The sequence below is a fragment of the Lathamus discolor genome, chromosome 2 (assembly GCF_037157495.1).
Source record: "Lathamus discolor isolate bLatDis1 chromosome 2, bLatDis1.hap1, whole genome shotgun sequence".
NCBI classification, from domain to species: Eukaryota; Metazoa; Chordata; class Aves; order Psittaciformes; family Psittacidae; genus Lathamus; species Lathamus discolor.
In genome coordinates, this window is record NC_088885.1 from 44216306 (window position 1) to 44230544 (window position 14239).

General features: G+C 40.2%; 1 protein-coding gene across 4 annotated transcripts in view; it reads left to right on the top strand.

Annotated features, from left to right (window-relative positions):
* SVIL (supervillin) overlaps positions 1 to 14239 on the top strand; it is a 108546-nt gene that overhangs the window by 27898 nt on the left and 66409 nt on the right. For all 4 annotated transcript variants that reach the window (XM_065666674.1, XM_065666675.1, XM_065666676.1 and 1 more), the window contains exon 2: positions 9671 to 9737. In XM_065666674.1, the coding sequence (XP_065522746.1) occupies positions 9671 to 9737 (67 nt within the window). The remainder of the gene's footprint in view (positions 1 to 9670; positions 9738 to 14239) is intronic.

Here is a 14239-nt window from a genome sequence, read left to right on the forward strand (position 1 = left end):
TAAAAAAACCCAGCAAAACAACAAAGCCCCCCCCCGTGTGTTTTTCCTATAGTAAAATCCCCACAGCCTTAGTACTGTGTAGTACAAGCAGATGCGTGCAAGCTTTCCTGGGCAGCCCTGGGAAAACTCTGCAGCTGTGATTTGTGATTAACTTACTATTAGTGATGGGTACCCTTCTGAGCACTGGGCATGTTTGTGATTTTTGCAGAGGCCTTGGGGGTGTATGATGCCAAAAAAGAGAAAAGGCTGTGGCTGCTATGCATTTGAACCTGTTCTCTAGAGAACAGGCTCCAGAAGTGCAGCATCACTGTGCTAACCAGATTTTCTTTCCTCATGAATTTTTGCTGAGCCACGCTGGATGCAAATTAAGCCTGGTGCATGTGCTTTTCATAGTGACATTATTTTCAATGGCAGTACTTGTAGCTGAGCTGTCCTACCTTGACCATCAGCTCTTGAGTAAAGTACCTGCTTTTTCTTCATTTCTCTTACTAAATATTTAATTTTCTGAGAAAATGTTGCAACATGCTATAAACAGGATGGAAGCTGGGGTCATGGATTTGTTGTCTGCAAGGCTGCTGTCTGCCTGAGGCTTGAAAATGACAGTTATATTTCAAGGTAAGTATGCAGGGATATGATGTGGCCTGTGAAATGTCACATCACAGTGGTAAACAAAATTGATGTTTCCCTTAGATGACTATCATGAAGAGCCGGACAACTTTGTTATAAATTCTTCCCTGTGGTATGCATGTCTCTCTCTGCTTCCTTATTGGGCTCTTACATGTGTGCAGAGATAGCAGTGCAGAGGTGTTCAAGAGCAGCCTGGAAAAGACTCTGTAGCGTGGCTGGGCTTTCTGCATCGCTTAGCTCCATAGGGCCACTTACTGCCCTGGAAGTTCTCTGTGGACTGGAGAGACTAAAAGTGTCAGGAGATGGGGGAACCTGTCCTGGAAACACTGGCCGCTTGTTTGGAGGACAGTTTGCTGACACTCTCTCACAAATGCAGTTTAAACCCCTGGTCACTGCAGCAGCAAAGCTCTTATTCACTGCAGGAATAAAGAAGCTGCTGCTTGTGCCACGACTTCAGTGAAGGATGTCCACAGAACCGTGGCCAACACAGCTGCACAGCCTGAGTTGCGGCTGCCTTCTGGTGAGCCGTGATGTGAAATGCTCTCAGATACTGTTTTGCTATGTAAAAACCCATGTCTTCTCAAAGTCCCTGGGCTGTTTAATCATTTAAAGTGTACGTACTCTGGGGGATGAGTTTCTGCCTTATCCTCATTTCCAGCCATTTGCTCAGTCTGTGCCTAACTCTGCTCTGTACTTGACATCTTCTGTTACTGTTTCAGGCACACAGACAAATAGGTCTGACTCAATTCGGATAATGTGCTTCGCTGGTATATGTGATTACCATGAGAGTGGTGTGTGTGTGGCCTTTGAACTTCCTTTAAGGAGCTAGTCTAGACTGATCCTTCTCCTAAAGAGGAAAACTTTAAAAATCTTTTAATTATGCTACAGTCTTTCCATATGGTTTTGTGAACAATGATACAAGATACGGGAATGTCAGGGGACATAACCCTGTTCTCTAGTTTTAAAAGGTGTTGCAGGATTGAAACATACCAAAATCTCCTTTTAGGAGAAATTCATTGCTAAAATTAATGACTTGAGTAAGATTTCAAATCTGAAATAGTAATCTGGAGGCTAGAAGTTAGTGGTGTTCAGTGTGTGGTGTTCTCCCTTTTTCCAGAGCACATGAGTAAATACCCGGTACAGAAGACCATCCGTATTATTTTTAACACATCTGTCATGTTGTACTAAAATACTTTAGTCCCCTTTATGACACTTATTACTCCACTTTTTGCATACGACCTGTTTTAAAGTATACCACACAGATAACACAGTGCTGAAGTTTAGCTGAAGGCTTGTCCAAAACAGAATCACTACCTGAACAGAAATCTTGTTGCCAGGACTACTGTTCACGAGTGGTTGCACAGAGTGGGGGAAAACAGTAAAGTGAAAAGGATGATATTTGCTTTCCACTGGAGGGATGATACCATGTCAGGAAACTTTATCCTGATTTAAAAGTTTGTACGAATGGCCTTCATTTAGGAAATAAGAGTATCACTTGGCCAGGTACGTGGGATTTGAATGGAGAAGACAAAATGGATTGGCATTGCTAATCTGGAATGATACTGTGTTTGCAAGCTGGGATGCTTGAACATGGCTTGAGATGTTAACTGTCTGTTAAGTAATTATACTACAGTATTAATTTTCTGTTAGATTATTTTATCTGTCCTTTAGCTAAATTATTTCTTGAACACGTTGGCAGGCATTGCTGGAGAGTGGGAAGAAAGAGAAACACGAGAAGGGAGGTTCTTCCAGCACCCTGCCACTTACCTTTGGAAACGCATGCCTACATGCCAAAAACTGACAGTGTGGCTTGGAGTGGATGAGTAGCCTGGGAGGGAAGGTCAGATGGAGTGATGGAAAGGCTGGTTTAGTCCTCTCTCCTGACCTTTGTTCCTGTGATCATCCACAGCATCTCAGGTCTATGTTCAGCTCACTTGTTATTCCAAGAGTGCTCTCATTGTCCAGAAGAGCAGCAGTGGAATAAAATTCATGAGCTTCTTTAGATCTCTACCCATGAGATGTGGATGAAAATATGTTTTGATTATCTTATTTATACAGATCATTTCAGTTTTCTGTGCTGCTTGGGCTCAGTTTACCTAACTAGCATATTTGCTGAAAGTGTCTTTGCAGTCACTGTGGGTTTTCTTTCCTCTGCATTCTTGATTTTATTTGTTTTCAGGCTTTCTTCAAACAGCTGTCATGGGTTGCTTTGATTTTTATATTTATGATAACTACAAGTCACAACAAAGTATCGAGTTCTCCTTATCACAGAAGAACACTTCTAAATATAAATTCGTAAGTGATCAAAATTCAGCACGAAAAAAGACTTGATCTTGGTGGGGCCTGATTCATGGCTTTTCAGTGCTTTGGGGTTGGCAGCCCTGGAAGTTGGGAACGGTTTTGCAAGCCATTTAAACTCCAGCTTTGATTACAGTGATTAGTTTTGCCAGACAAGAGGAAGATATTTTCCTTCTCTTCCTGTGGGAAGCTTCAGAAAAATATTTAGCTGCCAGCTGGTCTTTCATGAGCAGTCTCAGATTTGAAATGTATGCATGCTTAACCTCTAGCTCTTTGCCCAGATGACTGTAAACTTAACTTCCAGCTGGGCTGCCCCCCTTTCTAAGGGCTGAACTGTTGTTCTCTCTTTGTTTGCTTATGCTGGAGACTGCTAATGCTCAAGAATTACTTATGGCAGAGGAGGACAAGAACATTACTACCGATTTGTAACACAGCCTTGATAAAGTAGTTTGGATGAGCATATTTCTAGGTCCTGGAGACTAGATCTCTTAAGAGGACAAAATACTTTTCCTTCTCTCATCAAGCATTTGGAGGTGGCTCTCTCTTCTTCTGGATAGACTTGTTCTTAAACCTGTTGTTTCCAACAAGCAGCAAAAAGATAAACCTAAGAATTCTTTTTCTTTGTACCACTGCTTGGCCCTGCTGACTTACTGTTTTTACCAAGGTGTCTTCTCCATTGCCAAAGCTGGTGAAGGGACAGAACAGAAACCTGTCTTGCAGTCTTTTGATGGAAAGGAGGGAGAGAAGTTGTCAGTTACCTACAGTTGTATCTTCCCAACGATCTGTGTGAAGCACATAGCATTGGTGTAATACCCTAAGTCTTCAGCATCTCATAGTTTGAAGAGTTTTAATATTGGAGGCAGTGTTGACACATACCTCTCGTCTTGAAGTGACACTGAACAAACTCTGGACAGTAGCACAGTAGCACAGTTTCAGTACTAACAGCAGTGACCTGAATGTGAATTCACAGATACCATGCAGAGAGCAACGAGTAGTGATCAACTTCCAACCTAACATGAAGAGAGCTTGAAGCTCTCTGTGAAGACCTTGATTCAGATGTTGCTTTTACCCGGTATTTTGCTTTCCTTTATAAGAATTCTCATTGGTCCCATGAGATTTCCCCTGTATTGTTGTCCTGCCAGCCATAAACAGCAGGGAGAGGAGCCCTACTTGCACCACAGCCTGTCGCAAGTATTTTTTCCCCAGTGGTACCCAGAGCTGTTGGAGAAACTGGCTTCTTGCTGTTGTTCAAGTAGAATTCAGACAGCACAAGGAAGAACCCATTTAAAATAAACACATTTATGAAAGGTAGTCTGGAGTTTTTCTGTCTTTCTGCGGCTCTGCATGCTTTACCTTCTGCACCTCATTCACTAGAAGGATGCTGAGGACAAAATGTTGGAGATAGTGTACAGCAGGGGAATGTGGGAGCCTGATCTCTTCCTCCACAGTACACCTCTGTCATGAAAGTCATTGCCAGACATGGGGATGACAATCAAGTTGAGCTTACCTCCTCTGTTAGCCAGATGGGTTGATCCCTTTCCAGATCATAAGATCCTGTGCATCTCCTGGAAAACATACCTAGCAAATATAAAAGGAATATTTACTACCGGTTAAGTCATCTGACTGGGTCACTAGGGGAGCAGGACCTAAAAAAGGTTCCACAGAGAGGAATGGGTAGGACTCTTTCTTGGCAGCCATGAGCTATTGCATCAGCTCAGCTGTCAAGTCTAACTTCTCCTTCAGCCTTGCTAAAGACTACAGCCACAAGATTTATCAAGTAAGTGTTATTTATCTGCACTTTATGAGAAACAGTTCCCATACTGTGTACCATATGAGATACAGATGCCCCAGGTAATAATACCTCTATTCACAAGATCAAGTAAACAGTCTTCACACAAGCAGGACTCAGAAAGGAGGAACTTCTTCAGAACTGGGTGACTTTCTTATTGTTATACCCACACAGCTACTGGTCCCGAATGTCCTTGTTAGCTGTTACCAGCAGCCTCTCCGTTCCTCCACTGTCTTGTTTTTTTTGTGTTTTAAGCACACCTATATTTATGTCTAGGCCATAAGGAGGATTTGCAGGTTAACAGCAAGTTTGGACCAGTGTTGACAAATTATATTTTTTGTTAGTGCTTTTGTATGTACTAGGCTCGAGTACATGTAGGCTTTCACAGATGGTCAAGAGAGCACAGCAGTGTTTGGTTTGTGTGCTATGGGTAGTGCCGTGGTTAGAATTATGTGTGAGCACTGGTAAGGTTGCAGGCAAATATTTCTGGACAGAGGATGTCACTTGGTGAGTCAGAGGCTTCAGTGACATGTTCCTTATATCAGATGACTTATGTTCAGGGAGCTCTGGACTGTTGAAGTACCACCTATTAGAAGGGGCTTTGGTTAAGGTGACTCCAACATTATTCATGTTTAAAATAAATAAATGGGTACAAATAGCAGTGGCATTAGACAAGATGGAGCACATATTCTTCTGTCCATGGCAAGAACTTGTTAGCATGAAAAAGAGTGTTTTGATGACCTAAACAGGCTAAATACAACTTCATGGTGAGCCAACAGAAATTAATAGGTTTTTGATAGATTATATTTATCACTTGTGGTTAAGCAGTCCCTTTAACAGCAGCACTGCTTACTTTTTGTCTGTCCATAGAAGTTCCCAGTGTGGATCAGGGTCCTGTTGTACCAAGTATCCTGAAAAGAGGTAAGGAAAGTCAAGAACTTCAGTCTTGTGTTTCTAGGCTACCTTTTCACAGTCCTGACAAACTTGTGGAGAGTTTTCTTCTGATACTAGCTGAAATCTTTTTGAAGGGAAGAAGTCCTTTGGAGGGAAGCTGGTAGGCAGTTAGTGCCTTTGGCTGGATAGGGTTAAGAGCATGGACCTGCTTCAATCACATATTTAATGTGTGCTGTTTTGTGTGCATGTGTGCGTGCATATGTGTGTTAGACCATCAGGTAGTTCAGTGTGAAAGACTGAGCCAGGGGCTATTGCACCATTTCAAACAAATACTTGCAGACTTTCAAAATTAACTATAAAGTGTTGTGACTCTTCAATCCAAAAATCCATCAAATCCGTTTAATAAAAAACCATGGTAGCTGGACACTACTTTTGTGCACTTTTACACCTTCTGTCTCAAATTAAAATATTTGGAGCTGTGGTGTCTATTCTTAAATCCCCACCCCCACCAGTAATTTTGCTCATATGTTATCCATAAATCTTGTGTGTTTTAAATATTCCAACTAATAGGCAAAATGTTTAGCATAACAATATGATTAACAGAGTCTATTTTTTTGGCAGTCTGGATGCTGTTTTTCTTAAGCAAGCATTGCAGTTTATCCTGATTAGAGATATGAAGGAAATACTCCTCTTCTTGGAGGATTTTTTGTGTGTGTGTGTGTGTTGTTGGTTTGGTTTTTTTAAATATGAGGATTTAAGGATTCTGCATTCATTTTGCAGGAATATAATGTGTAATTTGGCTGGATCTTTGAAGTGGCAATATTATAAATCTCCCAATCACCATTGCCAAATCTGTTTTAACATTCATGTGCCTAATTTCTGTTTGTAATCTGATTACTGGCTTGAGCTGCTCCAGCTTGCAGCCTATTGCTATGCATTTACTGTACTCACTGGGACGCGATAGTCTGACAGCTCCAGTCCTGTGCTATGAAAAATCTCTACACGATATTGCCAAGACAGGCCTAGGGCTGTGGCTGCTGGAGAATTAGCTGCTGTTGTAGTTTCTCTTTGCTGAATCCTTTGTTTGTGCAACCATGTTCAGAAATCCTTGGATCTCCAGCTATCTGGGAAATGTTAAATACTCTGAGGAGCAAGGTAAGAGTTCCAAGTAGATAGAAGAAAATGCAGTTCGTTTGTGGCTGTTTAATCTCTCATATATATGTATGCATGTGTAAATATTGTTTGAGTGGATCTTCTGCAGCTACATTAGCTACTTTAACAATCAGTATGCAGTTAGTCACCCAGGCTATTTCAATTATTTCCTAAAGGACACTTTTGAAAGATCCGATTAGATGGATCTTTTAATTAGCTTAGCTTGCCACCGACTTAGGGCCTTTAAATATACAAAGTAACACTGGAAGGTTGCATCTCTCTCTTTTTTTTTTTTTTTTATATATATTTATATATTATATATAAATTCAGCATTCTTAATTTCCCTTGTGTTAAGTTACGGATAGGGCTTTTATCTGGTAGTTTGTACTTGAGAGGGAGGGGGGACTGGACCAAAGAAATGGTTAAACTTGTGAGCAAGTTTGATTTGCAATTCTGTAAATATACTCTCAATTTTAAATACAAATATTTGAGATTATTTTAATGTGGTAATAAGCATGTTTACAATTCTTCAGTGAAAGAAGGAAGGAACAAAATGCTGTTGCAAAGATTTTCCTGCTCTGTATCAGGTACTGCGAGGGAGCTTTCTTCTTTAAATTAACCATTGAATTAAGCCTGTGTTAAACTGATATTTCTTTTATGAGCATATTTGTTTTCTTCTGAAGCAGAGTTGTTTTACTTTTTCTCCTGTGTTTTGTATTTAATTTTAAGACTTCTACATGGTAGTAAGTAAGTTTTATTGGACTTTAATCCTCCCACATGGGGTTTAATTTGCACAGGAGGAAATACATAAAATATCAGAACTGTGTAACAGATATAATTGTTTGATTTTCTCTGTGTGTGTGGGAAGAGAGGAGCTTGCCCCTGTGAAATACAGCAAAGTTTTAAGATGTTTTTGAGGCATTACAGATGTGGTATGTATGAATGTTACTGCATGTGTTTAATGGTAGCAAGAGTCAGAATGGCTTGTGTACCCCCTCTTAACAGCCCTTCTCCCAGAAAAGCAATGAAAGCTACTTTCTTCCCTTTTCATTTCCCTTCTCTGGTTTTGGCTAGGGTAGGGAGAATTTCTCTGTGGTCTACTTGTGGTTTTCATGGTGGACAGCTGTTTTAGTGCCAAAAACTATAGGATGGGTTATATCCTGTTAGAACGCTGTAAATCTAAAATATGCCTGGTTCTGATTAGCTAAGCTGATACTGAGCTGGGCTTTTAAAGTTACTGCAGACTTCTCACAATAATGTAAATCTGGCCTTTTTAGAAGAGACTTACGGCATGGAATTGTGTAAAATACAATGATTTATATATCGTTCATACTGTTTTCCTTATAATACTCTGTTTTAGTCTAACAAGATATTTCTGTGTAATCTGCATGCTTTATTCTCCATTTACTTGGAAAAAGAAAATGAATGTTAACAAAACCAGGAAAAGTTGCCTATTAAGGTCAAAGACAGCTATTAGCAAAGCTGCCGTGAAATCTGCAGTAACTTGGTAGCAGATGCCTAAAAAATGACATTTTTGCACATTTTAAACCTCCTCTATCGCACTATTAAAGTGATCTTTATTTTTCTTTAAACGTGTATGTGGAGACGTGGAAGAGGAAAGGAGGGTAAAAAGTTTTGAAAGGCGTAAGCACAAGATACGGTTTCTAAATAAGGACCCATGTTGTCAGCTATGATAAGTTTCATTAAACCCTTTCTGCAAAGATAATAAACATCCTACCTAGATTTCAACATAGTTTTTATAAGCAAAAAATACTTTTTTTTTTGCCAGCTAGCACTTAGACTTTTCTTTGAGATAGTTTAATCTCACCTCTGAGGTAAAGGGATGTAGCTGCTTTTGAATCATCTTAAAGTCCAGGCTGTGTAATATTCAGGCCTGTCTTTGAAAAATAAAATGAATACTGCATCAGAGACCACTTAATTTGGGGTCTTGGGGTAGTTGACTAAGTATAGATGGGCATGGAAGGCAGTTTTCCCAGTAGGAGTAAATTACTGGTAGCTTCATGTTTTTCAACAGCAGTCACAGTCCAGGTGTTCCTCTGCTTCCTGGCTAGCAGTTCACTAAAGTTTCTTAATAGCATCCTAATTGAAGGGAGCCAGTACTTGGATGACTGGTCCCCTTTGTCACTGGTTGTTGTCAAGACCCTCCAATGATGCTCTTGACTGCAGAAATGAAAAAGTTAGATGTGGGAAAGAGAGGGGAGATTACCCATTGCTTGCTATGGTTCAGAAAGGTTAGGGAACCTGCTGGCTTTGTAATCCATACTTTTTGAATATAAGACTGCATCTGACACAGTTTTGCTCTCAGTGTAAACATGTGTTCCTTTCTGAAATCATGTTCTAAGGCTATTCAGATGAAAATGGGAGCTTCCAAACAGAAGACAACCTTCAGAAATATTTCTGTCATGGATGGTATAATACTGTTGTTGCAACAGATCCTCAGCTGGGCATCTCTGACTTCTGCAGTGAATATGCAATTTTTATAATATAGCTAGGATGCAGCCAGAAAGGCTCTTACTGCTTGCAGTAAGACTTATTTGCAGAGTGCTTCATAAATATGTCAACCGCCCATCTTACAAGCTGGAAAACTGAGTCAAGGAGTTTAAATGATAGCCCCAGACTGCAGTGCTACACCAGGTATACTGGGGTTAGAACATCACAGTTCCATAAAACATTGATGCTTTTGATATATTTACTGTCTGTACTCACTTTAGCAAGGCTTTGGTTTATCACCATCTTGGACGTGCCAGCTTATGCTCCTCTGACTGTGGGGGAAGGCCTTTATACAGTCTTTTCCAGTGGACTGGAAAACTCTAGTTTCTAGTTTCCTAAAAGTTCCCCATTTATTAAAGCATCTTCACCACGGTATGGTTTGTTTTTTTGTTTTCATAGATTTTGACAAAGAAAACTCGGTCAGATTTAAACCTTCACGATTGCTCCAAAGGAAGAGAGCATTAAGGTAAGAACAAGTTTTTCTTGCCCAATGAAGATGACTGGTTGCACAATTGTAACTTGCAGTCATTGCTTGAATATACACTTATTCTTTTGTCAGGGAGGATGATTATTGGTCCTCTCACAGGATCAAACCTTGGTATCAAACAGGTGCTCTGAACAGGTATTGAAGATACCAACTGCCTCCTAAGTAATGTGAAATTTATAGCTGACATTGCTAAGGGAGAAGTTCCACTCTGCACTGAGCCTCCTACCACTGCAGTGCCCATTTTTCCTTGCATGGCATAGACGCAGCACAGACGTGTAGTGAGCTGGGTTGGAAAACTGATCTGTCTGAAAAAGAAGGTGGCTGAAGTAGGTGAATTAATTATACAGCCTTGCAGAGAGCTTTGTCAGCGCATGAGAGGGGGACACTGCAGACAGGAATGAAAAGGTGAAGTTGGTGCTTCTTTGCAGAGCCATGCTGCCTCCCGCCTGCAGTCCTAGGGCACGGTTCCATGCGGCTAAGTAAGGGGATACAGTTCACAGTCAAACAAGGTGACAGGTCTCTTTTCTCATCCTGACTCCAGCTGCCTTTTTGTGTCTGCCTTTGTGCCTGCTGGACTCATTCATAATGGTGGAGAGAGGAGGTGTGGGAGCTGGGAATTGACTCTTGCCCAAACAACCAGCTGTTTTGTTGGCTTAGCTGCACAGGAATCCACCGGCCTTAGGCACCCAGGCTTATGTTTGCAGGCATCTTTTCAGTCACCACACACCTTCTGGAGCATACCTGATTCTCTGCCATGCTGGATTTTAGGTACTGTAGGGAGGTGGAGGGAATAAGTGTAAAAGACGCTTTGTGTTATGGAAGGCAGGTAGGCGAAAGTAGAATGAGAGTAGTAAAGGAAGAATGTGACTTGTAGAATGGACCTTTTAAGTGAGAGACCAGGGAAAGACATTGTCCTGGAGGCAGAGAAAGAGATGAAAACTGAATGCCAAGCACTGAGCTGGTAGGTATGCAAGGGGGTTTTTAAGCATGTGTTTGAGTCACAAAATCTCAATATATCCTGTAGCTTTATCCCAGATGGCAGGGCAGTGTTACTAGTGGCATTTGGATCAAACTTCTGCTCGCTTTTGGGCATTTAACTAGGTTACTGGGGCAGCTATTTAGAAACTTCATGCTGCAGCAGCAGCAGATGAAGTTTTCAGCCTAGAATCCCTGATGTATGGAAGCAGCCCACACTTACTGTGGAAGTTGCAAGAGCAATAGAACTACTGAGACTGTCAAATACTGTACTAATGCTGCATTATACATCGCTTTTAAAGAAAAACTATTGAGGTTGTGAGATATTGTTGCCTGTGTTTTAATAGGAATTGTATGGATTCCTGAACATTGGGGAATATAATGAGTTTGTTTGGAACCTGAGGCCAAACCACGCACAAATCCTGTGTGAAACAAATTTGTGGGACCTCATGCTGTTGATGGTATTTCATGAGCATGATCACAGGCTGTATTTTGGGCAAGCAAAAAAAGGACAAGTTCTTCTTTCAGTATCCAAAATTAACAGGGACCTTAAGAAGAAAGAATTCTTGCAACTTTTTTCATTTAAAGACATGCATGTATGCCTTAAATTATTTTAATAATGAATGTTGTCTGTTAAGTACAGAAACTCCTCGTGCTGCTGCTCAGAATCTGCACCTAGATTTGTAGCAGGACTTGAGACATTAAGAAAAGCACAGGTGAGCAGATGCAGCTGTGATAATTCCAGAATAGGGTTCTGGATGAATTAAAAGGTAAAATATAGTTGGCAGTCCAAGTCTGACTTTCTGACTTTGATTAAGCAGCTAAATTGATGCTGCAACTGCTCCTTTAGCAGGGAAACAGCTGGATAGATCCCTGTGAGGAAAGCCTTAGTGAGGAGGTACTTAAGAGCATATGTTTTTTAAAACCCTTATGAGTAGTGTCCTGTAATTTTATTTTTTTATTTTTTTATTTTTGCTATTTGGAATTGCTTTAATATCATTCTGACTCAATTTAGATTCCTAATGAACGTTCTTGCTGAATACCATGACATGTCCTAAATATGCCAACTTTCATTTTTAGAACTAATTTTATATATGTATCTATAAATACCCAGTTGCTTGGCTTGACTGTTTCATCTTCAGAGCAGTGCTTGGTCATTGAACAATCTGTGCAAGTGAAAGCATTGTAATTGTTACATTGGTTTAAAATATTTTGTTTCTAATGTACAAATATTTAAAGCAAGCAATGCCACCTGCAGCTTTGTGAGAGAGCACAAAAATGCCTCTGAAGAAGAAAAAGTCCTCGATTGTGGATTAAATAATCAGTACGTGAAAATAGTTAAACATTTAAAAATAAGTAAATAAAAATTGACAGCCTGTCCAGAGGGAAATGAAAAATGATAGCGTAAGGGAAACTGTGAAGGGACTTTCACAAAACGGATAACTTGTGATGATGTGATATGGCCCAGCAAGGGTTAAGCTTAAGAAGTTTGTGGTTATTAAAAGAATTTTAATGAAATCTGCTAGTGAGCAAAGTTTGTACCCATCCTCAGTACAAAGGAGGAGGGAGCTCACATACAGAAAGAACTGAATGACCTTGAGCAGTAATAGAGAAAGGGTGTAATGTAATAATACTAAGTGCACATTGGAGGCTGATAAGTTTTTCTGTTACTTGCGACTGATGAAAGCAAATCCTTGGCATACTAGTTTCTCATGCGGGTTTGAGCAACCAGAGAGTACAGATGCAAAAAGGCAAATGTGTTGTAAATCCCAACATTCATCTGGTTGGTCATACAATAATGATTTCTGTATTAAAATTACTATTTTTATAAGACCCTGCTAAGACCCAGGTGCGGAATCGAGATTGTCCAATTCTGGTCACCCTGTGTGAAAGGATGACTTAAAACTGGAATAGGTAAAGAACATTATTTACAGACAATCAATGAAAATCAATAAAACTGAGAGCCTGTCTTGAGACGGCTGAATAGATGTGGAAAATTTCTCTTAAGAATAACAAGTAAGGAAACCAGCAACACTGACCTGAGAACAAATGGGTGGAAACCCAGTGAAAAAACATTTAGACTGGGTTTAGAGGGTCTGTCGCTTCAGAGTCCCTGGAGCTCCCTGGAGTCTGGAGGTAGGGACAGGGGTGAAGTTAACTAGTTAACAGTGTTTAGAAGTTTGTTGAGGGTCCACAGCAATGCAGTAATACAATTCTTAGAACCACTGTGTTACGTGTCCCTTGGAAGTTCATGTGGGGCTGAGGCATAGTTGTAGATGTTAGTGCACAGTTAATTTAAATGAGGATTTTGCTGTTTGGATGAATGCTTTTCTGGGCAGAATCCCATGTTATAGAAACTTAAGGTGCTTCTCTGTCACAAGCATTATTAAAGCAATTGGAGATGCTTCTAAATAAAGCCCAGGTATTCAAAAATTATGAGCTGAGTCCCTTGGCACTTTTGAGACAAGCTTTAAGTACTCAAGTTGATTTGACAGAATAGATTTCTCTTTGATTTATAGCCTTAGGCCAATATTATTCACATTTTTCAAACTCATCCTCAGCCAAAAGGAGTAGAAACTCCTTCCAAAAGGAAACTGGGAATCTCTCCTCCTAAAGGTACTCCAGAAGCTGTGTCTGTGAGAAGAAATGCATACGTTGTGAGGCTAGTAAGAATCACAAGTATTGTCAATATGGAGTTAGGGATATAGGAACATGAGGTTAACTGTCTGTGTCTCTACGCAGTCTCAGATGATACATGCACCCATTTCCTTGTGGCTGCTGTGCGCTCTTTTATTTTGGTTTTGTTTTTTTGTTTAGTTACATTAAAATGCTTTCACCCTGTAAGGTTACACAGTTTTCCCTAATGGACAAATTATTGCACCTCTCCGTCTTCTGTGTGCTATTTTTTGTATTGGCTAACATTGCTTTTGTTGGCAGTACCTGGAATAATTTCTCTAAGTGCAGTCATTGGAGACGATTTGCAGCAGGTGGCACGGTGCCTGCATGTGACACAGCCCAGTTTCTTTAATGTCATTTGAGGGGGTTTATTCTCCCCTCAGTATCTTACAAAAGTATATTATTTATAAACTATAAAAAAGCAAATACTTCATTGAGTTCATGTAAAATGTTATTAGTCATTATATGTTAAACCCCTTTTCAATAAGAAATGTGCTTCTGGAATAGTGAGTACAGAATAATTTTAACCTGTTTTTTCTTTTCTTACCAAATACCCTTGATGAAAGGGTATTCAGTTCTTTAAAAGAGCCATTTAAAAACTGTTCTAAGGAAGGAGTTGCCAACAGTAAGGCTGTGTGCAGTTTGTCTTAATGAGGTGACAGTAAATCGTATGGCACAGCTCTGCCAATGCGCAGCTCTAAGGTCACTATGCTTAGGTCACTGAGCTAAGATCACTATGGATTTGTGTCTGTTACATCTGTCTACACAGTTTACTAAAGGTTTTAAGACAGTAGTAGATTTTCTTATGCCTGGCTGGGATAGTTTAGAAG